Source organism: Siniperca chuatsi, linkage group LG14 (assembly GCF_020085105.1).
Source record: "Siniperca chuatsi isolate FFG_IHB_CAS linkage group LG14, ASM2008510v1, whole genome shotgun sequence".
NCBI classification, from domain to species: domain Eukaryota; kingdom Metazoa; phylum Chordata; class Actinopteri; order Centrarchiformes; family Sinipercidae; genus Siniperca; species Siniperca chuatsi.
In genome coordinates, this window is record NC_058055.1 from 21,682,443 (window position 1) to 21,710,342 (window position 27,900).

At 39.5% G+C, this 27,900-nt stretch overlaps 2 protein-coding genes across 4 annotated transcripts; both read left to right on the plus strand.

The window, feature by feature from the left end:
* On the plus strand, positions 1-12,516 carry kctd7 (potassium channel tetramerization domain containing 7). 3 transcript variants are annotated; one of them, XR_006380636.1, is made up of 6 exons: positions 1-598; positions 2,964-3,133; positions 6,016-6,194; positions 6,775-7,643; positions 11,419-11,633; positions 11,869-12,516. XR_006380636.1 is itself a non-coding variant. In XM_044221687.1 (5 exons), the coding sequence occupies exons 2-5, from the start codon at positions 491-493 to the stop codon at positions 7,149-7,151; spliced, it is 834 nt and encodes a 277-aa protein (XP_044077622.1). In that variant the 5' UTR covers positions 1-394; positions 465-490; the 3' UTR covers positions 7,152-9,675. The 3 variants fall into 3 exon arrangements, 2 of the variants coding, with proteins under 2 accessions (XP_044077622.1, XP_044077621.1); XM_044221687.1 differs by lacking the exons at positions 11,419-11,633; positions 11,869-12,516 and having other exon boundaries at positions 1-394; positions 465-598; positions 6,775-9,675; XM_044221686.1 differs by lacking the exons at positions 11,419-11,633; positions 11,869-12,516 and having other exon boundaries at positions 6,775-9,675.
* Positions 11,495-27,676, plus strand: kcnj6 (potassium inwardly rectifying channel subfamily J member 6). Its single transcript, XM_044221685.1, has 3 exons — positions 11,495-11,633; positions 21,722-22,642; positions 26,469-27,676. The coding sequence occupies exons 2-3, from the start codon at positions 21,745-21,747 to the stop codon at positions 26,819-26,821; spliced, it is 1,251 nt and encodes a 416-aa protein (XP_044077620.1). The 5' UTR covers positions 11,495-11,633; positions 21,722-21,744; the 3' UTR covers positions 26,822-27,676.
* Positions 27,677-27,900: the final 224 nt, after the last annotated feature.

Genomic DNA, 27,900 nt, shown 5'->3' on the forward strand with positions numbered 1-27,900 from the left:
GCACTTCTGAAACGTCACAGCACGTATGACCGAAGACAGCACGGGCCCAGTCTGGACTGCTAACCTAACACTTTGGATTAAATATTCATCGTACCTGAGGTTTTTAAGTTTTTATAATTAAAGGCGGAATCCTCCTACTTCCGCTCTCGCTCTGAAAGCGGGGTGTTTTCCTACAGCTGCTCGCGCCCCACCCACAGCCCCTGCGTTGTTGTTGTTGTTGTTTTTATCAACAGTCGCGCGCTGTGGCTCGTGTTATCGTCGCCTGATTTGTGCCGACAGTTGGCTCGCCGCGCGCATGCAGCAGAATGGCTCGAGCGGTTCCAACGGTTCTGACGGCTGCAGCAGGGATCGCCAGTCTCTGTCCTTCAGCCCGCTGCCCGCCGCTACTACACGGGTAAGGAGGTTCATTCAGGAGAGACGGACTCTCCCCCTACCCAGAGTGATGGTGGTATTCTCGGCCGCAGGTGACACAGAGAAACCGGGCGATGCCATGTCCAGCTCGGACTCTGTGGAGGAGGATTTCCGAAAGCCGGCCTCCCCAGCGCCCAACTTCACCCTCAGCAACCCGCTCCGCTCCTCGCTGAACACACAGGAGGAGGTAGGCCGCTTTACGGGTCTGTTTTACATTTAAAACCACGTTAAACCAGCACACACAAGCTAGCAAACACCAAACCATACTGAGATAACATTTAGCTTCAAACATAAACAGGTATTAGTACTTTATCAACGTAAACATACGATTTATTACTCTGTAAATTACAGATGTTATCCATAACAGCAGAAAAGTATTCAAAATAGAGAAAGTACAAACACACAGCCAGTACATTTTAATAACGTAATGATTATGACTATAGCGCCCAATACCTAATACTATAAAATTATTACACTGTGATTTATACGGGGGTCAGCGGTTGGTTGAGGCGATGATTGGCTGGCAGTTGTGTCACGTGACTTGTGTTAATGAGCGAGCACGTGACATGTCAAACCTGCTGCTGCTCTGCACATGGCTACAGCAGAATAATCCTCTTATTTCTGTGGTATGACAGTGAAGTCATAACCCCCCCTCACACTGGCTATTCACAGCTCTTTGAATAATCCAAATGAGTATTAAATTAGCTTTTTTTTTTTTATTCAGTTTGTTCCGGTGATCTACTGGATGCAATCTTTTAAACAACAACAACAACAACTTAAGCACAATTTATGTTAACAAAGAAATCAGCATTCTGCTTTTAGTGTGTGTGCATGTACATCGGGTGGAAGTACTATTATCATTTAACTCCTAATGCAGTTAAATAACAGCCCTGCAAAAATACTGTGAGGGTTGTTGAAGTCGATTACATTATTAACTACCACTCAAACAACTAGCATGATCATAGCGCAGTGCATCCGAGTGGTTACATAGTTAATTGACCTTAAAGTCCTTTTTGTGAGGAAATCAAAGAATCATGCACACTGTCAAACACTTTTGCTCACTTTAATAACAACGTTTCAGTCCTCAGACCATTATCAGGTAAAATGAATATTGACCGGTACTATATATATATGGCATCCATTCAAATTAAGGTCAATTAGGTCTTCCAATTGTAAACAAACAAGGTTAAAAGATAAGCTACTGCAGGTGGGTACTTACCATCCAATAGAACAATTCAGTGTACAAGGAGGAACCAAATAGGTACATATCATACAACAGAACATTTCAAGAACAAAGGCCTATACAAAACATCAAAAGTAGCAGAATTTAATGATATTGTGAAAAAAATTTGTGGGTTAAAAAAAACCCTGTAAAACAGGTAGAAAATTAAGCAAATATTTTTTTGTTTAACTACACTGTACATTTATTTTCATGGAACCACGTTAAATGTGACTGACAGTGAACAGGCAGCGGATGTACAGTATATCTTTCAGTTGCTGGTTTGGACACGATGCTTCCAGTTATAGTTGTGAAAACTATAAATACAGACTAATTAGTATAATTAACCACCACAGTTCTGCTCCTTCGCTGCATATTTATAAAGCCTCATTTAAGTCTTTAAAGTCCATTAAACATAAATCAGTCTACTTTATAGGTAAAATTAAATCAGAATCAGAAATACTTTATTGATCCCTGTAGGGAAACTCTTTGTTACAGTAGCTTGCCTTTACGTCAGTGCACACAGGAGAAAGTACTAGCAAACAATATGATACACTATAAAACACTATAAAACAGGTCAGAAAATAAATTAAGTATCAGGTTGGTATAAGTATAAGATAAACTAAGTGTCAAGTACCAAGTGGGTTTACCGGTTGCAGTATAATAATACAATGTAATAAAATAAGTAATAAGTAATGAGCAGAGGTGCATGTACTGTCGAGAGTAATAGAGGTATATAATATCAATAACAATAAATAAGAAAAACTAACATGGGAAAACTAATATTGCACGGGAGTAGTACACAGAATATTGCACAATTATTCAAGTATGGCAGAGATGTAATGATCAATGTCCAGTTTAGTGACCTACGGTCATACAGACTAACCCTTAGAGGGAGGAGTTAAACAGTTTGATGGCCACAGGCAGGAATGACTTCCTGTGGCGCTCTGTGGTGCTTTTTGGAGGGATGAGTCTTCCGCTGAAGGTACTCCTTTGTTTGACCAGCACGTCATGGAGCGGGTGGGAGACACTGTCCAAGATGGCGTGTAGTTTGGCGAGCATCCTCCTCTCTGACACCACCGCCAGAGAGTCCAGCTCCACCCCCCACAATGTCAATGGCCTTACGGATCAGTTTATCAAAGTCCTCATATTCTAAAACAAACAAAGAAATGATTAAAAAGACTAAACTAGCTGCGCTTGAACCACACACCCAGATAATGTCAAAAAATGCCCTCACATTTTCAAACTTTTTTTAAAATGTTTTTGTTTGTTTGTTTTTGTAGACCTTTTTAGTCTTGTTATTTACCTTTTTATTTCCCTTCTCTTTGTAAAGTTTCCAGAGGTCATCTCTCTGAATGTTGGGGGCATGTACTTCACCACTCGCCTGTCCACGCTGCGGCGATTCGAGGACACCATGTTGGCCGCCATGTTCAGCGGCCGTCATTACATCCCACGTGACGCTGAAGGGCGCTACTTCATCGATCGGGATGGGACATATTTTGGGTGAGTTTTTAGACCAGAGAGCTGGACGAAATATCAACAATAGATTTACTATTGATTCATTAGACATACAAAAGAAGACAACATCCTTATTATCACAATGATTTAATATGGTTGTTGTTTACGGATTGGTTGTAGTAATATACTGTAGAAACACTTGAGAGAGGAGGGTTATGTGCGAGAAGAAGTGTGTAAATGGCAGCTGAGAGATAGCGCAGGACAAACATTTAGAGTTCACACTGAACTCTGAAAGTGGTTTTAAAGCTGCTGATGGCAACTCATTATTCTGACAGGTATGAGTCAGGTACTCAATGAGACAAACTGGTCTCTCCGGCTTCTGCTAGTGCTGTAAACTGATTTACATATCTATTTCTGTGCTGCTGCACTTTACTTACTTGACATGAACCTCATCAGAGTTTAAAACATCTTTACTGAGACAAATCACATTTAACTGAGAGGATAGTTTTTTAAATTAGTGCAAAACAACAAAAATAAGCCTACAACAGAAAACAATTACTATTAAGTACAGCGATAACAATGTATAATATTACATTTAATTGTAAATTAACTGAAATTGACAAGAATTACATACAATCAATGTTGAGGATACTTAGAGGAGGCAGCCCAAACAGACAAAATAACAAGACAAAGAGTCTACAGCCATGCTAGCATCTTTGTGAGGCTGTACTTAGCTACAGTGGTGCTTTGAGCTAAATGCTAACATCAGAATGCATTAGTTCAGCGTGTTAGCATGCTAACATTAGCACTAAACACAAAGAATGTCATTACATTTGTAGGCATTTGGTCATAAACCAAAGTGTTGGACAAAGAGAAAATTTGACTTGATGAAAAGTTCAGGGATCACCAAGTTTCTTACAAATTATCCTGAGGGGGACATGAATGTCTGTACCAAAATCAATGGCAATCCATCCAATAGTTGTTGAGACATTTCAATCAAAACCACAAATGTCAACCTCATGGTGGCGCTAAAGGAAAGGTCAGGGGATCACAAGTGTCATAGTTAGCCACATCTCTCTCCCTATCCTTGTGTACTCTAGTGTGCTCTCCTCTCCTGGTGTTCCTTGTCAGTCCTCTCTTCGTCACTGTGTGTGTGTGTGTACCGGCCTGGGCGGGGCTCCCTGGTTTTCCCTCCTGCTGCGGATCACCGGCACACCTGTAGTTCATCATCCAATCGGTCTCCACAGTATATCTACCTGGCTCTACCTCACACCTCACAACCAGTGCCAGATCGTCTCCATACTACCAATCACTCCCTGCCGGTTCCGCCGCTTCCCTGTTCTGCCTGCCATGCTACACAAGCCATATCCAGAAGCCCCGCTCAGCGCCTACGCTCTTCGAACCCAGCCGGTGCACCACGGACTGTGTCGGTAGACTGCAGTCCTGTCCCCAGCGAACTACACCTGTTCCGTCCGCTCTGGAGGAGCGCTCAGCGACCAGTACTGGTGTACAAATAAAAACGGTTAAAACCTACTATCCGGCTCTCCACCTCGCTGTGTTCTGCTTTTGGGTCCTTAACACATCGTAACACATAACACAAAGTCAGTAGGCTTCATCCTCAGGGGACCATGAGATATTTCAGTCTGGACCAAAGTGGCGGACCGGCCCACCAACATTACCGTCCCCGGAGCCGCTCGTGTGGCTACAAAGCAAAAGCAAATTGCTTTAAATATGAATGTGATAACAAGCAGAGTCAAGATGTTGTGTGTGTCTGTGTGAAGAGGTGTGTATTAAAGCTTGTGGTTGGCAGATTAGGAACAGGCAGAATGAGAGAGGGAAGATATGTAACTATATAAAGTGGTAACATTTAACAAGGAGGCGGGCCCACTGCAGGTGAGCTCAGACACTCAGAAGGAGCCTTTTCATTTGGGACATTAATATCGGTGTTTTTAGCCGACCTTATGTTTTTGAGGCTATTGTCTTGCTGGTGAATAAATCTTCTTCCACGTTGCTGTTGTTTTGTACTCTGCAGCGGCTTTTCCTCCAGGAGTTCTCTGTATTTTTCTGCATTAATTTTATCCTCTATGTTCACAAGCCTTCCAGGTTCTGCTGCAGAGAAGCAGAAACATAATCAAAATCAACTTTATTGGCCAAGTATGTTGATACATACAAGGATTTTGAATCCAGTTGTCAGTAGCTCTCAATATACTTACACATGGTGCTAAGAACAAACGCACAGGAAGATTCAAATAGAGATCTACAGCTAAGCAAAGATAAGCAGACATAACGAATAGCTAGTGTGTAGGTATGAAAATAGATATGAAACAAACATTATCTGTATACAGGTCAAATTACTTCAGTTACTGTGCTATATAAGTAGTGTAATAGTTGCCATATACCGGTATCATTTTTAATGTGATAAAAATTACACCTGGCATATCATGATATTAACATTATTGCGACATGTTGACTTATTTATGTCATGGCTTCGTATAGCAGCAACACACCGGGCATATAAAAATCCAATATTTCTGTAAGGCATTCTTGCCTGTTGAGTTTTTTATGCACAATGAAAGTAACTCTGGTGGTTCAAAAGTGTGATTTAAACTTTCAAAGTGAGATGACGTAACAGAATTAGGAACTTAGCCACATATAAAGAGCAAGGCTGGAAATACAGTCTCTCGTTCAAAGCAGTATTTCATACAGCTTTGTTTTGATTGTCACTAGAAAAAATTACTACCTACTTCTTTCCTCCATCATACCAAAGGTGGAGGTTGTAAAACAATAAGACCAAAAAGATAAACAATAATAATAATAATTTAACAACATTTTTTTTACATCAAAGCCGAGTTGTTTAAAGCAGGATTCATCAAGTAGGGATATAGTTTTGTGCGGATTTGTTATAGTGATACTGTTTCCATCCACAGGGACATCCTGAACTTCCTCCGAGAAGGTGAGCTTCCTCACAGGGACCGAGTGCGAGCCGTGCACAGAGAGGCTCAGTACTACTCCATTGGCCCGCTGCTGGACAGCCTGGAGGACTCTCAGCCGCTCACAGGGGAGAAAGTACGACAAGCTTTCCTTGATCTGATGCCCTACTACAAAGGTAACTGGAGTCTATCTCCCTCACATGCTGAAATAAGCATGGATGTTAATGTTCACTAACTATGGAAAATCCCCTCTCTTTTTTTTTGGACTATATCTGTTTACATTTTGGCAAATTTGCACATTTAAAAGTACGCCAAATTATTAATAAAGCTATTAATAGTTCCTGTTTGCAATGTACCCATGTATGGTACAGACTCAAAGACTAAATTGAGTTCTTGTTTGCTCAGAAGGAAGAACAGCGTTGAGTGGCAGCTTAATTAATGTTCACATCCTGTTAATATCACACTGACGGGATGTGAATAGCAGAGCTGCATACACAGAGCTGTGCTGTGTGGGTGGGTGGGCAGGTGGGTCACCCCTACAGTACATGGTGCACACAGACTTCAGTTTAGGAGTTGTTTTACATATTTGTACAATTTAATTTCAAGTCAGAAGAAATACAACTAGATTAGGTAGGGTTTTTTTATATAGACTTCAATGTTTGATTTACGTACAACAAAACACATACTGTGCTGAGTAGCTGAAAAACATGACATATATAATATTATCATTGATCAATGTAACTGTTTTCATTTCAGACAACCTGGAGCGTATTGTGGAGATTGCCAAACTGAGGGCCATGCAGAAAAAGGCACGGTTTGCCAAGTTGAAGATCTGCGTCTACAAGGAGGAGATGCCTATCACGCCATATGAGCGTCCTCTTTTTAACTCTCTGCGTTTTGAGCGTTCGGACAGCGAGGCCAAGCTCTTTGAGCATCACTGCGAGGTGGACGTTTCCTTCGGACCTTGGGAGGCAGTGGCAGACGTTTATGACCTGCTGCACTGCATCGTCAGTGACCTGGCCGAGCGCGGCATCACTGCGGAGCAGCAGTGCATCGGTGTCTGTGACAAGCACCTTATCAACCATTACTACTGCAAGAGGCCCATCTATGAGTTTAAGATCACATGGTGGTGAAGCTGGAGGAAGACAGTTATGGATCGGGCCAAAAAGCAAAAGGATGGATGTTCCATCTTTACTGTAACTCAGCCGATATTGGTTTTTGTATTGAAGTTGCCAATATTTTGTGCTGATGTCCTAAAAATGTGACCCTTTAAATCATACTCCAACATAGTAAGTATTATATTTCCCCAAAATATTCTTCTTTTCTTTCTCTCTGAAGCAAAGAAATGAAATACCAACACTTTCCAGTTGAATCCAGGCCAATGAGAAACACAACTACTACTTTAAAGAGTAACGTAACGCCCCTTGAGAATCCCGATTTTTGATGACCCCCACTGGTTTAACTTCTCCCCTTGATGCAGTAATGTACAGGTGTACTCCAGGACCCTGTGACATCACAGTTGGGTGTGGTTAAAGGTGCAACAAAGCACACGTCAGTTATGAAGAAGAGGTGAAACTAAAACTTTCAACCAGAGATGGCAGACAACACTGCTGTTTAGTGTGCAGGTAAGTTACTATTTAAAGGTCTATTCAAAGTCTATAAAGGTCTACCATTAAATGATAACATTTAAGTCGCATTTCAGCTGTATTTTTCAGTTGTGAGACTCACATCTTGTCTCCACTAGTGTCTTCCCTTGATGTGTTCAGGCTCAGTACTGCGTGTGTAATCAGATGGTTTTGGCAGCGTTTTGAGCCCAGTACACAGCCATTGTAGTTACGTGCAAATTGAAGAAAAGCCCAAAGCGAAAAAAATATTCAATATATTCGAAAAGTCACGTAAAACGTGAGTGAAAGGAAAGCCATTATGCAGCTTCTGTACACAGCTGTGTTGATTAAAACTCTTTGTGTATCTGTCAGACACGTGTGAAACGGACAATTAAAAAACATGACAGTAACACGTTGGTGCAGAAAGCCTGTTGCGCGTCTGACGGCTTCAATTATAATCAATACAGCTGCCACTTTAAGTGAGATTATGTAACTTTTGCCAAACATCAGCCACAGTGGCCATAAATCACAAAAAAAGCATAATGGTAAATGCTTAAATGTGTAACAGTAGCACAAGCAGAGACTGTACTGTACTGTTATACAGTAGTGTCTGTCTAATATTTGCTAATATTAGCCACCGTAAGCTACTGGTCATACCAGACTAAGTATGGCTGTAGCTGCCAAACTCCTTTGTGTGTTGAATTAAACAATGGTGCACGTTTTGTTTAAGCATTCAACTTTTCATTTGTAAGAGAAAGGATGTGGCATTTCCTCTTTCAAAAGTTACATAGTCCTGCTTCAAGATACATAACCTCGGCCCAAAGTGTCTTCAAATCAATTTTCTTACAACAGTGAGTGTTTGGACTGTGAGCGCTGCACAAAGCCCGTCTGAACCCCCAGCAGCACTGTGGCTGAACGCATCCAGTGTAGACACTCTGACGAAGGGTTGAAGCTGCTGCTGACATGATGCTCTCACTATGCAGACAAGGTGTTAAAAAAAAAAATCTGAATGTGCAAAAAATCTAAAGTCTGAGATGATTGTCGCATCAGAAGTGGGTGACATGACCATGATCATATGATCTCATTTAAAAGTCAATTCTGCCCATTGTCCTTTAATATCCTAAATTTATTATTATTATTATTTACTACATTAACTGATTTATCAGTCTAACTGTAGCTTTGCCCTAATATGGACTGATTCAAAGAAATTACCTTGTAGTAAATATTGAATATTGTATGTAAGTAAACTGAGGTAAGATATGTATTTTTTAGGACTAAGGTTTGTTTCAGGATACAGATTAACTGTAAACCTGTTCTTTTTGGATGAACAGAATATATTTTAATTATAGAAAACCTCCTGAGGAGTTTGTTTTTAAAGATTCGAGAAAGGTTGGGTGGTATCAGTTTTTCCATTTTTACTCAGTAACTTAAAATCACCAGGTAACTTGGTTGCAGGGGATTGAAGGTAGCTAAATTTGTTGCACATTAATGTAAGTTTGCAGATGTCACATGGAGAATATTATTATTAAATCAAACAACTATTCTTATTTAATTTCAGCTTCCATTCCACCTTTTTCAACATTATGAAATTCACAGAAGCTGCGATATAGAGTCAGAGTTAAATGTTATTTCCTACTGTACTTGATAAAGTCTGAGCACCTTGTGATTGTAACCAATATATGTATTTTTTTACCTCAAGTGAAGGCTTCAGTTAAACAACTCAAGTTAACAACTATAGAAAGCAACAGCGCCGGCATCAGTTAATTTATCTTCACTAAGAAAGCCAACATGCTTGTTTTGTTGATGTACTTTTAACAGATTATGCAGAGGAGATGCTACATTCTTCCTTTGGAGCACTACTAATCTTGATTTACACTGTTATCTTTGCAATGTTTTGAAATTTTTTATATTGTTATTTATCTATTTCTGTTAGCTTCTAGGAAGCTATAGTTATATAGTTTTATTTGGGTTTAGTTTGTTTATAGTGAAAAAGAGATGTATAATTTTTATTATTTATGGTAAAAATAAAAATACCTGTTAAGTGCTTTCAAAATGTGTCCCTATTTTATTTATAAAAGTATGTACAAGTATTGATATAGTTATATAAGAATATAGATCGGTATTGTATGGATACCATAGTCAATATAATTGTAATGACACTCATTCTTAAAGGGGAACTCCACCGATTTAACCCATCAAAGTCCGTTTACCGGTGTTGGAGAGCACTACTGCATGTGAAAAATGTCGTATGAAGCCTTTTGTGGCTCCAGAGGGAGCTGTGTGAAGTCTGATAAATTGCCTCAAATGATGTCACTTGAGTCAGCTTGGGGCTGAAGACTACAAGATTGAAAATTAAGAAATATCTGAGGGTGTTGTTAGAAAGAAGTGAGCTCACCAGACCTGCGTAGCCCGCTCCTCACCTCTGCTTGATCCTAGTAGCTCGAGGCTACATTAGCCGCTACTAGCATAACACACCCAAATCTCTGACTGAACTCTCGGCGGTCGAGTTGCATTGTGGGTAATGTAGGCGCCAGCTTTTGTCAAGGAAGAAGAATGCATGGAATGAAAAAGATGACATCTCCAGTTCTGCTGCTATGATTTTTATCCTTTTTTACTTGTAATGGTGAAGTGACGAACAACTGTTTAACCTCTCTTCACGTCATGAGATCTGCCCCTCATCCCCCTTGGATGAGGGGCCAACATATCTTCAACTGCAGTCCAGAGGACAGTTTCATTTTTACCTGACATTGTATGTCACCTGTGATGATTCAACACAGCCATACTGTGTCTCCCTTAGTCTCAATCGCAGCTTCCAAATGTTACCATGCTGGTGTTTAGCCGGTATAATATTACCATGTTTACCATCTTACTTTAGTGTGTTAGCATGCTAACTTTTGCTAATTTGCACTAAAATTAAGTGCCGCTAGAGGCAGAAGACAGGCTGCGGCAGACTCGAAAGGTGAATGCAGGGCTCATCAACTAGGAAACTAGCAGGGTGTATATAGATTAGGCAACAGTAACATCTAACTCCGTACATAAACAGTATTTATTTTCCACCTCAGCACTGTAATGGCCATTTTTATGCTGATGATACCATCTTGTATGCTTCTCCAGGTTACAGTCTGCTTTTGACGACCTCTTTTATTAATTTAGCCTTGTTCTAAACTCCAAAAAGTCAAAACGTATGTGTTTCACAAACGAGCATAAAGCATTGATGTTCCTACTCAGATCCATGATGTCTATGGAAAGCTAATCGATACAGTGCAACACTATAAATACTTGGTTCGGTTAAGATAGCAGATTGTCCTACAAAACTCAAAAACTTGAACAGAGCTCGTTTCTCCTTTGAGAAACTGAGTATCCAGGACCAGCACCTTAGAGCGCTCCAAAACACACAGTCCTGACAAATGATGGCCTATAGGTGGAGAAGTGAACTTGACCAACTACAACCGAAAAATGTTAAATACACGTGAATGCATCAGTAATAATAATAATACAATAGTAAAACACTCTCAGGGGTTATTTTTCAGCAATGTGAGTACTTTAAGTACATGTTTACAATCAATATTTTCAATGCAGGGCTTGTAGTGGAGTATTTTCACAGTCTGATATTGCTACTTTTGCTTAAGTAAATTATCTGAATACTTCTTCCACCCCTGCTAGTAATATATTATCTTTACCATGCAGTAGTGTGATGTATTCACTCTCATCACTACTCATGTCTCCGCCTCTCTGTCTCTCTTCCTTAGTGTTATCTTCCCCCCTCTCCCTCTCTCTCTCTCTCTCTCTCTCTCAGTCTATGTCTCTCTCCCAGCTGAGGGGTGGAGGCTGACGGCCGATGCCTTTTTCTGTGGAGAGGGATGGAGGAAAGAGGGAATTAGTGGCTATCCTTCAGTCGGTTTTCGCAGGGAGCGACTTGATAATCACAACCTACAACCTCAGCAGAGCTTTTCATGGGAACAGAAACGTCTTAAAATGACCCGGAGAGTGAACGCTGATCTGCTGCACAAGGTAATCCACCTTTCCTCCGCTGTTCCTGGTTAGCGATACTCATCATAGCTCGTTAAATGTAATCATCTTGTTATATGGGGGGGCGGCGGTGGGGGTGGATAGTTACATAACAGTGTAAGACGAATGAGAGATTAATTAAGAGAATAATCAGCATGAAAGAAAGAAAAAACCCACGCATCTAGATATGAATATTAACAGTAGAGCATCCCTATGGCTGATTTTCCTGCTGTGACAGGATGAAGGGAAAGCAGCCTGCTAGATGGAAGAAACTGGAAGGTGTTGAAGAAAATGTTCCAGGCTGAATGAGCCTGCAGGCCCGCGGCCTCACATCGCCACAACACAAGGCAAAGGCTGCCAAACGAGCCACGAAGGCAGAAAAACGAGCTATAAGACGAGGCGGCTCTTATTATTATTATTATTCTTATGATCTGGATCAACCTCCATCTCCATGGCAACGGGACTTCTCCAGCCCCTGTTAGTTTGCCCACCGCTTCCTGCGGATGCACCTGATCCCAGCAAAATGTAGTCCAGCCTGCTCTATAATAATAAAATTTAAAAAAAAAACTCTGTTATTGTGCTGAAGAAGACTTTTCTGTGACATGTGGTCTCCATTAACCGGCTACATAGCTAATAAAGCTGCTCACTTTTGTGGAGCTAGTAATCCTTTAACCAGCCAATTCAGGTTTATTCTGTCAAAACAACAAAGTTATTGATCTGTTCAAAATGTAAGAGATGGGAAATCACTATTTTTGTGTTTCTCATCTGACCATAATGGAAATTATTTTACACCCATGCTTACAAGAATTACTGCTCATCATACCTAAATGACTATTAGGCCTTGACATGAACAAATGTGATTAATTAATTAAACTTTATTTAATCAGTTCGTCTCCTTGAGTTTGGGATCTCTAATAACATTCATCATCTGACAACCAGCACACTAAAACAAAACAAATAAGATCAGACAACCATTATCGACAAAGAATTATTGAAAACAATTACAAGAGTCATAAAAACATCAGATAATAACGCTTTAAAATCACCAAGGGGAGTGAAAGAATCTATCTTGAGGGCACTTTGCAGTTCATATCATTAAAGGGTGCATAATACCTGAAACTAGTTCTGCCGAGATTAGTGCATTTGATATAATTATTGATATTGGATGGTGTATTGTAGTAACAAGATTTAAATGAGAGGAGAGATGTGAGGAAGCTTTAACAGTAGAGCTTTGTAGATAAATCTCACGAGATAATTCAAATATCATATATAAATATCATAGCTAGTTTTTATGTCATATAAAATACTCGCTAATTAATGTGATCCAATGTTCCCTTTAGTCTAACAGATTCTAATACAATCAGTAGTCTTAAACATTATTTTTATTATTATTTTAAAGCCAATTATTCTACAATTTAACTAGACATCTATTGAATAAATGCAGTTTTTCTCCAATAAAACCTGTTGCAGTGTAATAAAAGCTTACTGGTTGTTTTCCACTACGATCGTTTCATCTTTAATAAAACATAATTCCCACTGAAGCCATGTTCTTTATCCAAGAAAGTCTTAAATTTATATTGTTACCTCTGCTAAAAGCAGACCAAAACTGTTTTTAGTTTGCTGGTATTTCCCAGTTAAGTCTGCTACCAGCAGAAAACTGTGGTTCTTGACAGTCATTATAGTGAACTGTGTCTCTGAAGGATGGATCCTGGTAGTAACGCAGTATCTAGGCTGGTAACAGGATGATTCAGCACCCACCAGAACTGTACCTGTGTCAGTTTGGCAACCAGGTTTGACCGTGCTTGAGAAACACATTGTGTTTCTCTCAGTTACAAACTAATGGCAGCGGTTGTGAGTTTAACTGAACCATCTGTTAATAATGAGATTCAATGCAGTGTGATGGCTGCAAGGGCGTAATTCCCACTGGGGATCGCGGGAGACACGTCCTCTGCCACTTTTCAAAATCCTATTTCTGTCTCCCTCACTTTCACAGTTTGACGTTAATTTTCTTAGCAACGTGTCTCTGAACATTGTTCTCTTTCTGTTCAGCCGCATACAGTCCAGATGAGAGAAGATCTGAGTTGACAAAAATGTTGATAAACTCATCTGAGTGCCTTCTCTTTTTACTGTGCGCTCAAAACAATGAGCTTCACAGCAGCAGCGAGTGCTTGGTGGGCGCTGAGAGTTTCGCCTCTCAGGCTGCCCTACAGTACCTTATTGGTAAAGGTTGTTGGGGCCTGTATGCAGCCTGAAAGGAATACTTGCAGACGCTACTCAGGGCTGGAAAAAAGATACTGCCAACTTTGTTTTTTGGTAAATATTTCTTACAGTTAATATTTTCCTAAAAAGACGTTAGAAATTTAAAAAGACAAAACAGAAAAAGGGTAAAGCTCTTTGTAGTAAAGATGCAAATATAACATTTTATCAGGTATATGTGAAGGAAACTAAAAAAAAAGATTTAGGATTATTGCATCAACAATACAGGAGTGTAAAGCATTTCTGTCATGCTACATTTATTATTATTATTATTTTATTTATTTATTTTTTTTACATTGTGTCCCCACATGTCTGAAACGAACTCTACGCCCTCGGGCTCGGGTGGCTGCATATCACTGATGCTCAAAACATGAACATGAAGATTTATGTTTTAGCTACAACCAGATTAATCTTTTGACATCATATATATATATAGGGTAACGTTTGTTGTTTTGTCGCTCCCCAAAAAAGCCAGTTCTTCCAAAAAAGGAAAAAAAAAATTATAGGTTAATTAGACCATTACTTACCACGTCAATTTAATGCTAAAAGCTGAGGGATTGCAACTTTAAAATGCTGGGTATGGCTTTAAAATGTGTTTGTTAACTTGGCTTTTTTTAAAGTCAGTAAGTACTTTATTAAGATTAGCCATAAGCTATTAATAAAGACAAATTTTGGTTGTGAAAAATCCATTTTGATGGTCATTATCCTCTGCATAACTCGCTTTATGTTTAGCTAGCTCTGTAGCTAGCTTCATTGTGGAGACCCTCCAGCAGTCAAACGTTATTTTATCAACAATAAATAAATAAAGCCATTTAGCCTTTATTAATGACTTTCTAACAATTATTACTGTAGACTTGGTGACTTACTTACAAATCTGTTACCTTTTATCAATGACTAAATTTAAATTGCAGACATGATAGATTATTATAAAGTGGTAAACTTGTGACCCTACTGTAAATACTGTATATATTTATCATATTTTGGTAAGAAGCCAACCTGTTTCCTGATCTGCTCTTGGTTTTATTTGCAGTTGCAGTTTGCTGCTAACTCAACACTTCCTTCTGTCATGGAAACAATTCCTGAACAGATGTTTCACATTAAAAGCCTCCAGGGGAGCGTGCCAACCAGGACTCCTCTCATTTCCTGATAGGCTTTTAATGTGAAACATCTACAGTGTTTTTTTACTTAATGTATTATTTTCATTGACAGTTGACCAGTTTCCTGTGAACGGGTCAGCTCACCCAAATCACAAAAAATATTTTCTAACTTGCCTAAATGTGTTTCAGTTTCCCATTTATTTTATTTTTTGTGTAATTTGATTAACTGATTCCTTTAAAGCCCCATTCACAGAGTAGCAATACACCATTTCCATAAACAACAAATCCTAATTTGCTGTATTTACGGGCTAGTTTTCACCATTCTCACCTGAGATCTAAAGAGCTGGAGAAATACTGTGGTAAGATTTGAAAATTATTTGTATGTGCCTGTGCTCAGCTGTTTGTGTGCCTAAAAATAGCATGCATCCCCATGCGGCCTCAGCTCAATTTTGGCTACATCTGGATATTCTGTGGATACCTGATTAAAAATCTCCCCTGCACAGCAAAAATAATGAAAAACTGAACTAGAAACGAAATCATGAATAAAATGAGTGTCTGCTGATGTGTTCACACATCTCTATAGACTTTCCTTTGAGTAAAGGTTCATCCGACACAATATGTCACCACATCCTGCTGCAGGCCAAACACGTTTTTCAGCATAGATGCATCAGTGAAACAGACCATCTTGTATACAGTTACCTCCAGTGATTTAATTTAGTTCCATTAGTAGCTTCATGAGGGGCCTCTGGTTCCCCACTACACTTGCTTTAACAATGCAATTAACTGTTCCCCAACTGTAGCTACGCTTTTGATTTTTTTAGCATGATGAAGCTCTATTACAAGCTACAAGGTTGTATAATGAAATGAAAGTTTGTAGTCCCTTCATGCTACACACATAGAACATACCAGATAATTAAATTCCTATTAAAATAGGGTAACATATAAAATAAATCAAATCAAATCATATACAGTTATTTACATACATACATACATAGCCTACACGTATACACCCAGGAAATAATTCTGCAGCGCATATTTTGAATTTGGGTTGTATTAAGAGCAATACTCTGCATCTAAAGAGTTTGAAGGGTGTGGTTTTTTTTTTATTTTTAGCTTTTCAAAACCCAAGAAAACAGCAAAATTGTAGTGTGTTTGCTCTAATTCAAGCTGCTAATGTTAGCATGCCAACTAGCTTACTACCTACAGTAGTAACCTAGCCTTCCTTCAAAAGCCAAGAGTAGCGTATCATTAGCTAACTAAATTATTGTGTTGGGTGACAGTTTTCGTTAGCAAAAGCACCGTTCAGGACTGGGACATATCCACTGCGTGGAAGCTGCTGCTATATCAGAGTTTAAGCTAACGTTAGCGGCTCTGTCCTGCTCATCATTTGGATTTGGGCAACTCTACACTCCAGCAACCTCAGCCAAACCAGTTACCAGAGAGAGCGTTACGTTTACCAAATACACCAGTTAGCCCTCAAACATATTGTTTGAAAATATGAACAATAAAGCATCCGAACAGGGTTGCTAAAGAACAAAATAACACTGTAATTCTATTTTTATTTAATCAACTGGTGACGATGCTAACATGTAGCTTCAGCCTCATTGTTTTAGCATTATATCATGTACAGTATGTAGCCATGGCTCTTGTTTTAAAGAGCTGGCTGGAGAGGAGTTTTTCATCCAACTCACTGAGTTAATGTTAATTAGCAAGCCAGCTACAGGTGATAAAATCTGCTAGCGACAGTTGTCATTTCAGTCATTGGCTAGAAATGATAAGCCTGCTTTTGTTTGCTTATGTGTGAAATCAAGGACCCATTGTTTCAAATATTACCATGAACACAGAGTGGTAAATCTGCCACCGTTATTATTGTAAACTGCATATGTGCTCGATTGGAAAGCTTGACAGGCAACAGTAACTAAGGTGGCTGGGGCCTAGCGAATGGTCACCCAACAAATGTAAGTCCAATATTCGCTCTCCTTTTAGCTCTGTTTTGGTCTTCACCGTGAGGGAAATGACTGCTAAATGCTCCGCTATGTTCACCAGATAGTCGCCAACTTTGTCTGTCTGTCTGCAGCAGGCAACTTTTCACTGAAAAGCCTGCTACGGTTGAAAACAACGCTATAAGGGAGGGAGCCAATACAGTAAAATTGAAAAAATGCCTCGTAGAGCTGAGGGGAACTGTAGAGTCAGGTGATAAGTCTCTGTGGGTTTATCACTACAAGCAACACCTTTCGCATGCACATTTGATCCATTGTTAATATAAAGATATAAATAGCAACATCCTGTGACATGTCCCTACATCCTGTGAGAGTCAACTACAACATTAGTCAAAATTAAAACCATTGCGGATTATATTTGTTTTTATCGTTTCTTTACTCTTTGTACCATTATAACAAACGTGCTCTAAACCAGCCTGTATAATTATGTTTCTGTTCACAGATATTCATCTTATTAGAGCAAAAAAAAAAAACAACAAAAAAAAACCCAGATGTTACATGAATGACAGCTTTATGCACAAAGCAGATACAGTACATTGTTCTACCTCAGGCGCTCTGAAACGAGATGAAACAAACAAAATGTTATCCAGTGCTGTGTGGCCTCATCCAGTACATTCCTGCTATATTGTGAGCACTTGGGTAGACTGAGCTGTGCGTTGCCATAGAAACCAGAGCTGCTCAAGCTCCTAATATTCCCCCGTGAATGGAGAGCAGAACGGCTTCAACGCAGCCATTTGTTCCAGTGGTAAAAAACACTGATGGTGGCTTAGGCAATGTGCATAGTAAAGGATATCTGTCCAGAGCACGGCGGGGAAAAAACCCTTTATGTGGCAGCCACGTCAGAGGGATCACATAACAATTCTCCTGTATTTCATAGGCGTCGGATTTATTTTTCCCTCGGTGGAGGTCCGACTTAGTTCGTGTAGGAAGCACACAATACACGTGAAGAGAACAGCGCATTAAAGGGTCTATACGACGTTTTAAATCACTTCAGCACTCCGTACGTTAGTCTGTGATTCGGTCACATTGAGTTAATAATAATAAAACTTTATTTATAGAGCACTTATTAAAACAAAGTACAAAGTGCTTCACAACAAGAGAAATAAAATAAAACAGTGAATGATGAAATATAAAAGAAATAAAATACACAAAAGCAATAAAATAAACGACCAGTTCGGGTAAAATCAGGATATGCTTTCCGATAAAAACGTGTTTTGAGAAGAGACTTAAATGAAGACACTGACTCAGACAACCTAATTTCTTCAGGCAGGTTGTTCCAGAGCCTCGGGGCCCTGGTGGCAAAAGCTCTGTCCCCCTTAGTTTTCATCCTGGACTCAGGAACAGACAAGGAGACCCCTGCCCGAAGATCTCAAGCTATGTGAAGGTTCATAAGGGATTACAAGGTCTAAAATATAATCTGGAGCCAGGCCATGAAGAGCCTTATAAGTAATCAACAAGATCTTAAAATCAATCCTAAAACAAACAGGGAGCCAATGTAAAGAGGCTGAAACAGGTGTGATGTGATTGTACCTCTTGGTCCTGCTTAACAGCCTAGCAGCTGAGTTTTGTTCAGTCTACAGTCGTTTCAAAGTTTTTTGATTAAGACAAGTGAACAGGCTGTTACAATAATTGTGAGGAGATAAAAGCATGTACAACAGTTTCTGCATCACTAAGATTTAAAATAGATTGGATTTTTGCAATGTTTCTAAGGTGATAAAAACATGATTGGACAAGCTTAGTGATATGTTGCTCAAAATGTAAATTGCTATCAAACAAGACACCAAGAGTTCTTGCAACAGGATTGATATAAGTTCCCCATGCAAACTTTTAAAGATTTAAAATGCCTAAATTAAAACAAATCAAATTAAGAAATAAAATGAAATACAACACACATTGTCATATGTATTTCCTTTTTGTGTATGCATTTACTGTGTCATAATTGAATGTTAAAGGTCCAGTGTGTAACATTTAGGAGGAGCTATTGGTAGAAATGTAATAAAATATTCACAAGTATGTTTTAATTAGTATATAATCACCTGAAAATAAGAGTTGTTGTGTTTTCATTGCCTTAGAATAAGCCGTATTTATCTACAGAGGGAGCGGGTCCTCTTCCACGGAGGCCATGTTGCACCGCCATGTTTCTACAGTAGCCCAGAACAGACAAATAGGGCCGTTTGCTTTTTTTGTTAGCTTCATGGCCACCGCTAGATCCCACTAAATCCTACACACTGGACCTTTAAAAGTTGTTAGGAAGTAGGCCACATTAAAATCAAATCACAACACAGAAAACAAAGTAAAGAAGGTGAATTCATTTTGGCATTGTATTTCCATTTCAAAAAAGAAAACGCTTCTTGCACCTCCTTATGAAAACTAATGTCATCTAGTATTGGCAGGCCTATGCTGCTCTGTATCTATCGGTCACCTGCAGAGCTAGAGGTGCGCAGTGGATATTTGTTGCACTAGGTGACTCTGCCTTGTACTAAAAACGTACCCATTTTTGAGAAGCACTTGTTAGAGCCAGTTAGGTCAGATGGCAGCAGTTCACACATGTGCTTTGTATCTCTGTATGAAACCTCAGTCAAAACCTAAAAGGGGACTGTCAGGATACCAAGAAAGTTAAATATAGAAATGGACACAGTTTAGGTCACAGTTAAAACTCTGCTTTGACACCATTTCTCTTCCTGTATTTATCTTCAGTGGACATTTTATTCTTCAGAACCTCGCAGTATGATTTCCCCGTGGGTGCTGAGGAGCTCCCGAGCACCAATTACAACTTAAATTCAGGGTTACACACTCTCTCTGCATACTGCATGTGACAAAGTGTAGCTTGCTTTTGGCAATGTGGGTGGTGACACGTTTCATGCCGCACAGTTTCATGCTGAGACTATTTAGTACTACTGGAAAATCTGCATACTGGTCTCAACTCAACTCATGTGTTGGTGGTTCTGGAAACAATGCCAAGAGTAGGAGGTCTATTGTTTATGATATTATCTGCATGCAATGCCTTGTTTGTGTAGCTGCCACTCAGTCTGAGAGTATGTCCACATTAAGTCGGTTACATTTGTAGACGCATCATTTTTACTCTGTTTCAGCCCTCCATCCAGACTTAAACTGCGTTATTTTCCCCCCAAAACTGAGTTTTACCAAAACGGCGTCCAGGGTGTGTAAATCTTAAAACGCCGGCTTGGTGTTTCAGTGTGTTTGGGGGTAAACAGCTTTTCCAAAACGATCACATAAGTTTCTCAGGGAGGGTTGGGAGCTGTGTGGTACTAAAGTTAAGAAGACAACCTTTAGTCCCCTCTAACGTTCTCTGTGATCGTTCATTTTAAATGCCAATATAGCCAAATACAAAGCAGAGCTGTTGTCATTAATCTGGATTTATGCTGATTTTGTCAGACGATTATAAAATAACAATTTTATCACAGCGGCACAGCAGAGTGGGAATGGCTGCTGGTTAACATGTAGTGTTTATGGGCCACAATTAAATAACTATTAAGTTTTCTGACAACAGAAACAAAAATATGAGGCAGGGTCTGTGTGGCAGCAAAGTTAAGACATCTCTATCTTTTTCTGTGATCAGTATAGCCGATCATGCAGCACAGCTGTTGTCATTAACTTGTATTTATGTTGGTTTTGTCAGATGACATTGGGATTATAAAACAATAATTTGGTCAGTTTCGCAGTTTTGTTGTTTGCCAACAGAGAAGAGGGCGAAGAAGAAGAGATTTAGCCATTTTCTATGTTCGGTGTTTCACTGTCAACACCTGCCTGAAAACGCTAATATGGACGCAAATCATTTTCACGCAGGTTTTTAAATTGTTAATTTTTTAAAAATGTAGTTGTTGTAGTCTGAGCCAAGTGACTTTTTTCCATAACTGGTTTGATTTCTGATTCTTAGCAATCAGGTGGCAATTTCATGAAAGATCCCCCCCCAGACATGTTTTAATGATTTGATTTTAATGTGGCATAGAAAATTCATGTCCAAATGAAAAACAATTAATTCAGTCATTAAAGACAAAAAGCACAATAGTTGTCTTTTTAAAACATTTTTCATTTAATTGTGACACAGTGAATTCATACATAAAAGTAATACATATTATAATGTGTGTTGTATTTCACTGTATTTCTTTGTTTGTCTTCATTCGGGAATTTTAAATCTTCCATAAAAAATAGCTCAATTTGGCAACTCTGGCTTGAGATCTTTCGCTTAAGTAAAAGTAGCAATACTACACTATAAAATACTCCATTACAAGTAAAAGTCCTGCATTCATGATTTTACTTAAGTAAAAGAACAGAAGTATTAGCAGCAAAATATACTTCAATTTTCAAAGTAAAAGTACTCATAGGTGAATGGCACCCTTTCATACTGTTGCTGTATATCATTGGATTATTATTATGATTTATGCAGTAAGGTGTATATTAATGTTCTTCTCAAGTTTTTGTTGGTTGAGGTAGAGAAATTGGAGCTATATATACTGTTGAGTAGTTTAATCTATGACAATACATCAGTTTTATAACCTGGTCACACCTTTTGTAGGTGAAATCTTAATCTTCAAAGTAACTACAACTAGATAAATGTAGCGCAGTAGAAACTTAAAATTGAAGTACTCAAGTAAAGAACAAGTACCTCAAAATGGTATTTAACCACTGAAAGTGCTCTAAATCAAAGCAGAAACAACAGGGTTCCTGCACTTGCTAACTATTACTACTAATTACTACCATGTTTCTTCTCTTGTAGGCTTGAAACCACCTAGGATCCCCATGGAGCAGGATGTGGAGAGCCCGGCCATCATCAAACAGCCCAAGTTGCCAAAGCAGGCCCGTGAGGACCTGCCTAAAAAGCTGGCAGAAATAGACAGAAGAAAGAAGGTCCAGCGGTACGTCCAGAAAGACGGGAAGTGCAACGTCCATCACGGGAATGTTCGCGAGACGTACCGCTATCTGACGGACATTTTCACCACGCTGGTAGATCTCAAATGGAGGTTCAACCTCTTCATCTTCGTGTTGGTGTACACAGTGACATGGCTCTTCTTTGGCTTCATGTGGTGGCTTATTGCTTACCTTCGGGGTGATCTGGACCATTTAGCAGACAACCAGTGGACTCCATGTGTCAATAACCTCAATGGGTTTGTATCAGCCTTTCTGTTCTCCATTGAGACAGAGACCACCATTGGTTACGGATACAGAGTCATCACAGACAAATGCCCCGAGGGGATACTTCTGCTTTTAATTCAATCGGTGCTGGGATCTATCGTGAATGCCTTCATGGTGGGTTGCATGTTTGTTAAGATCTCACAGCCTAAGAAGCGAGCTGAGACACTAGTGTTTTCTACCAATGCGGTCATCTCAATGAGAGACGGACGGCTGTGCCTGATGTTCAGAGTCGGAGATCTCCGAAACTCGCACATCGTGGAGGCTTCCATCAGGGCCAAGCTTATCAAGTCAAAGCAGACCAAGGAAGGGGAGTTCATCCCTTTGAACCAGACGGACATAAATGTGGGTTACAACACGGGAGATGACAGGCTCTTCTTAGTGTCGCCACTCATCATCTGCCATGAGATAAATCAGAACAGCCCCTTCTGGGAGATCTCACAAGCCCACCTGGCCAAGGAAGACTTGGAGATTGTTGTGATTCTGGAGGGGATGGTGGAGGCCACAGGTGAGTCGTTTGAGACGTTTTCTGGCCACAGTTAGATGCTGTATTTGTGATGTTATTACGCGTAGATTACAATAATATGTACAGTATTTGTTATTTAATGGATTGAACAATGTTGCACAGTACGTTTCATCCCACATGAATCCTTATATACATACAATATTTTAGAAAACACGATTATTGTATTTCATTACCTCTAACTTACAGAAGTTGCCTCATTTTTAGTGAGCACAGACCTGCTTCATCATTACAATGCATGTCAATAAGTGATAGTCATTTTTAAATTGCCTTTTTTCATTTCATTAAATGGAAATATCTCAACAACTATTATACAGATTGCCATGAAATTTTACACAGACATTTATTGTCCACAGAGGATGAATCCTATTTACTTTGGTGATCCCTTGAACTTTTCCTCTAGCACCATCGTCAGGTCAAAGCTTTAAACTGTCCAACACTTTGGTTTATGGCCAAATACCTGCAAAACTAATGACATCCCCATCAGCCTCAGCTGTACTTGTTGTTTAGTGCTAATTGATATGATGGTGAACATGGTAAACATTATACCTGCTAAGCATCAGCATGTTGTCAATTTGAGCGTGTTAGCATGCTGATGTTAGCATTTAGCTTAAAGCACCTCTGTGCCTAAGTAGAGCCTCACAGAGCTGCTAGCATGGCTGTAGACTCTTTAATCTTGTTCTCTACAAAATCCTGATCGTGACCCAACAAGTGACCTGTGTATCCCAGCCGCATTTGCCACAGTTTATACTTTAATTTGATTTAATGCTTTTTATGTTTTATTATTACCTAACTTACATCCACTGCAGGTATAGCTCTTATCACAGAACTTCAAATGCCACCCTTTACACTATACATTATTTTAGCTGAGGTACAGTATGATGAGAGTTCATTCCACCATTGCTGATGTCCGGTTGGGGGGTAAGTCATACTTACTTCGCTGCTGTCATAGCACGGCCATTTTACTCAGCGACAGATCTAAACCACTGTGGGACAATACATCCCTATGTAATATGTTACTTGTTAACAGCTGTTGATGTCCATAGCATATGAAAAGCAAATCTGTACTCTTACAGATGCTGTGTTAATTGTCTTGGGTCACATGTGCAACTACTGAATGTGTAACAACAACACGCTGATGTCTGTTACTTGTCGATTACATGTCAACATTAATTGAATTATATATACAAGGACAGATGTTTATTTTTATGATGATAAAATGATTAGAGGATCTGCACAGCTGCACAGCCAGGGAACAAGATGACCAAACATCTGGATTGCAACAGGAGACATGTGGGGGAGGAGGGGGGTTGAAGGAGAGTTTTACAGTACCCCAAGTACCTTATCCAGCTCACCCAATACTTTTGCCCCCCCCCATCTTAAAATTCCCAAATAAAAATATATGTTAGATAAGATTAAGATGCCTGATATCTATTAGAAACTGGTATGCGATCATTTTTCTCACTATCTGCCATAGTAAAATGAGCCAATTACATAATGTCTGAGTGGCGTGTTTTGAAGCAGCTGCTTGAGGCTCACAGAGGACTTCCTGCAGACAGCTGAGCCAAAGAGCACACTGATAAATATCAAAACACAAGTAAATGGCATCGTAAAGTGATTAAAACCCACTGCCGTCTGAGACACACAGAGGGAGTCGTGTTTTCTGTGAGTGTCTTGGCTACACTTAAGCTAACTGTGGAGGAATGGAGTGTGTTCAGATCACCTAGACGGAAGAAAATATATGTGCACTGATAAATTTATCATACCAGTCATGTTTCAGGCTAAATTCAACTATATCATCTCACTTCTCGAAACCGGTGGAACAAGTTGGAAACAGATGATGCATCACGATATAGGGGAACCTTTAGACGGTTCCCCTACACATTTAACTCTAGTTCTGCTTTTTATTACAATGCAGAATAAACTGAAGGTAGGAGCGCAGGTTAGTGTTAGCACATTAAAGGATATGTTCACAATTTTTTTAGTCTATCTTAACACAGTAATCAACATCTCATATGTACATTGAAAGCATTAATGGCTGTTGTAATTGTTCCTCCGGTCCATACTGGCCGTTAAGAGATCCTTCAACAATCAGGTGCCCGTTATGTACATTGAAACAGGTTTTCTTACTGTAATCATTCCTCCTGCTCGTACTGGCCATGAAGAGATCCCTTCCCCAAAATGTGTTATAAAGTTTATATGTAATGAAAAGAAGGCTGTAGCAGTCTGAGTTAGTGAAATCAAATGGGGATCTTCCAAAATGACAGTTTTCATAATATGAAATTCCCTCTTTGTGTTTTCACAGAATATACGGCATACAATACTATGAACATACTAAAAACACTGTTACTTTGGAAGATATCCACTTGATTGACAAACTCACACCGTTGAAGCCTCATGTTAGCTTCAGATAAACTTCAGAATATATTTTTGCACAGAAGGAGGACTGTGGATTTTGAACCCGCATCACTTACATTGGAAGCACATTAAGGGGGATTCGGGATCTCTCCACAGCCAGTACAGACAGTATGTCGTAACACTAAGAGTCTACAGCCACACTAGCAGCTCTGTGAGGCTGTACTTAGACCCAGTGGTGCTTAGAGCTAAATGCTACTGTCAGTGCATGTTAGAATGCTAACACAGTCATATTGACAATAATACTAACTAACATGCTGATGTTATGTACTTTCAATGTTTACAGTATTCATCATCTTATTTTACTATGTTAATCGTCTTGCTAATATTTGCTAATCAGCGCTAAACTACAGAGTACAGCTGAGGTTGATGGGAATGCCATTAGTTTTGCAGGTTTTAAACCTAAAGTTATTACAAAATGTTTGTACAAAATTTCATGGTAATCCATCCAATAGTCGTTTAGATATTTCAGTCTGGACCAAAGTGGTGGATTGACAGGCCAAGCGAGGCCATCCCTAGATGCTAGCGTGGCTAAAAACTGATGGGAAAAAAAAGACAAAGAAAAACACCAACAGTGACCATGAGATGTTTCAACCTAAAAAATCTCGGTCTGCCTGAGATGGCAGAGAACAGGGGCATGCTGTCATTTCTTTCAAAACAAAGCTGTTTACAGCGAGGTCTGTGGATTATCTAGAGCAGAGGTTTTCGTAGGAGAGTTGTAGGGAGGCGCAAAGGGAGAGATGTGAGGCAAAGACAGTGTGAGGTGAGGCTCGCTGATCAACACCAGATCAAGATCAACACACACAGCTCATGGAGGCAATTTAAAACCCTTAGCGCCCATTTGCCGCAATTTGCATCAAAATTCACACCTCTTTTTCGGGGTCACATCTGAACACACAGACATGATGCACATATTTTTAGATTCTTTTTATAACTGCAGAACTTGCCTAAGAATCATCATGTTTTTATGTTTTCTTTGTTTTGGGTACACTGCAAACAGGAACTGCTAGTAGCTAACATACATTCCCGACATACTTTTAACGGTGTCAAAATGTAAATAAATATAGGCTAAAAAAATGGGGTGCAAAGTTGTAGTAGCATATTTCACTGAATCCAAGGCAGCATTATACTTATACATATTCCTGTTTACGTCCCCCAAAGCATTATGGGAATACAATGAGCACCACAAACAAAATACCATTCAAACCACTGCAGAAATATGACAGACAGATATCTCAAAACCTGGACAAATAAAACCAAAACTATGGATAGATAACATTAGAGGAAAGTGGTAAATATGTTTTTTTGTAATTTGGATGACCTGACCCTCTAAAGTTGCCCAAACTAAGTCTGTATACTGCAACTTTTAATCCTTAATGTTGCGTTGTGTCTCCAGGCATGACGTGCCAGGCGAGGAGTTCATACATCGGCAGTGAGATCAAGTGGGGCTACCGCTTCACACCAGTCCTGACACTAGAGGACGGCTTCTATGAGGTAGACTACAACAGCTTCCACGATATCTACGAAACCAACACACCCGCCTGCAGTGCCAGAGAGCTTGCTGACATGACCAGCCGCACCCACTTGCCTCTTACCTGGTCTCTGGCCAGTAAGCTGAGCCAGCAGGGGCTGCCAGAGTCTGAGCAGGAGGGTCAGGAGACCAAGACCAGCATGGACAACCAGGGGAAGAGCCAGCAGACTGAGAGGAACGGGGACATTGCCAACATAGAGAGTGAGTCCAAAGTGTGATAGAGGAAAGAAAGACGGCAAGTTTAAGGTCCATATGAGATTATTGTGTACTGTACGTCTCACCACACAAGCTTGTGGAGCACAGGTGAGAATTTGAGGTACTAAACAAGGACCAATGAGCACAGTAGACCAAGAATCCTTTCACCAAGAACCGCGTTTTCTCAGTGATTCACAGTAACCCCAAAAACAACAACACATCTAGACATGTGGCCCACCGCTGAACTGAAAACCCTCTGCGGCAAGTGCATGTTTCAAATATAATGTGATGTCCTCCTGATGAGATTCCTATTATTTTTTCTATTAAGATATTCCTAGGGGCATTTGCATAAGTATTTTTGTATATACTATAAAATGTTTTGAATTCTTTGTTTTGTTGCAGTGTGAATATTTGACAGATGTTTGATACTAATCCCTTTAGGTTAGTTCTGTATATATTCTATGCCTTATTGTATGTATAAAGCTTTCGTTACTTGTTTTTCAGAAATATATTAGCATGTATAAACATTATCTGCAGTTAATTTATCTTGTATTGTGTATATACTCTATGATAATAATGTTATAAGAAACACACACATCTCAATGGATGCAAACTCTAGTTGAAACCAATGACAAATACTTCCCCACATGATAAATGTTTGTTTAAGGTAGTACTACACGTCTACAATACAATTCCTCGAGAAGCCATGGTTTGCTGTTTACAGCTGAGTGACTTCCAACAATGGCCCTTTAAAACTGCATTTTGTCACTTTTGCACATTGGAGGCTTCTGGTGGAGAAAGTTCGTTGCTGTTTCAGTCTCCAGAAATCCTTCACATGTCACCTAACAGTATCAAAAATAAATAAACAGTAAATTGCATATTATGGACTTGATTTTTTTTCTGTCTACATGCAGAATTTTTTATGTGATTATATGAAATTTTCCTGATGGCACAAGTTTTTCAGTGGTGGACGAAGTACTCTGATCCTTTACTTAAGTTAAAGGACTAATACCACAGTGTAAAAATACTCCATTACAAGTAAAAGGCCTTCACACAAAATCCTAAATAAGTAAAAGCACAGATGTATTATCAGCTAAATGTA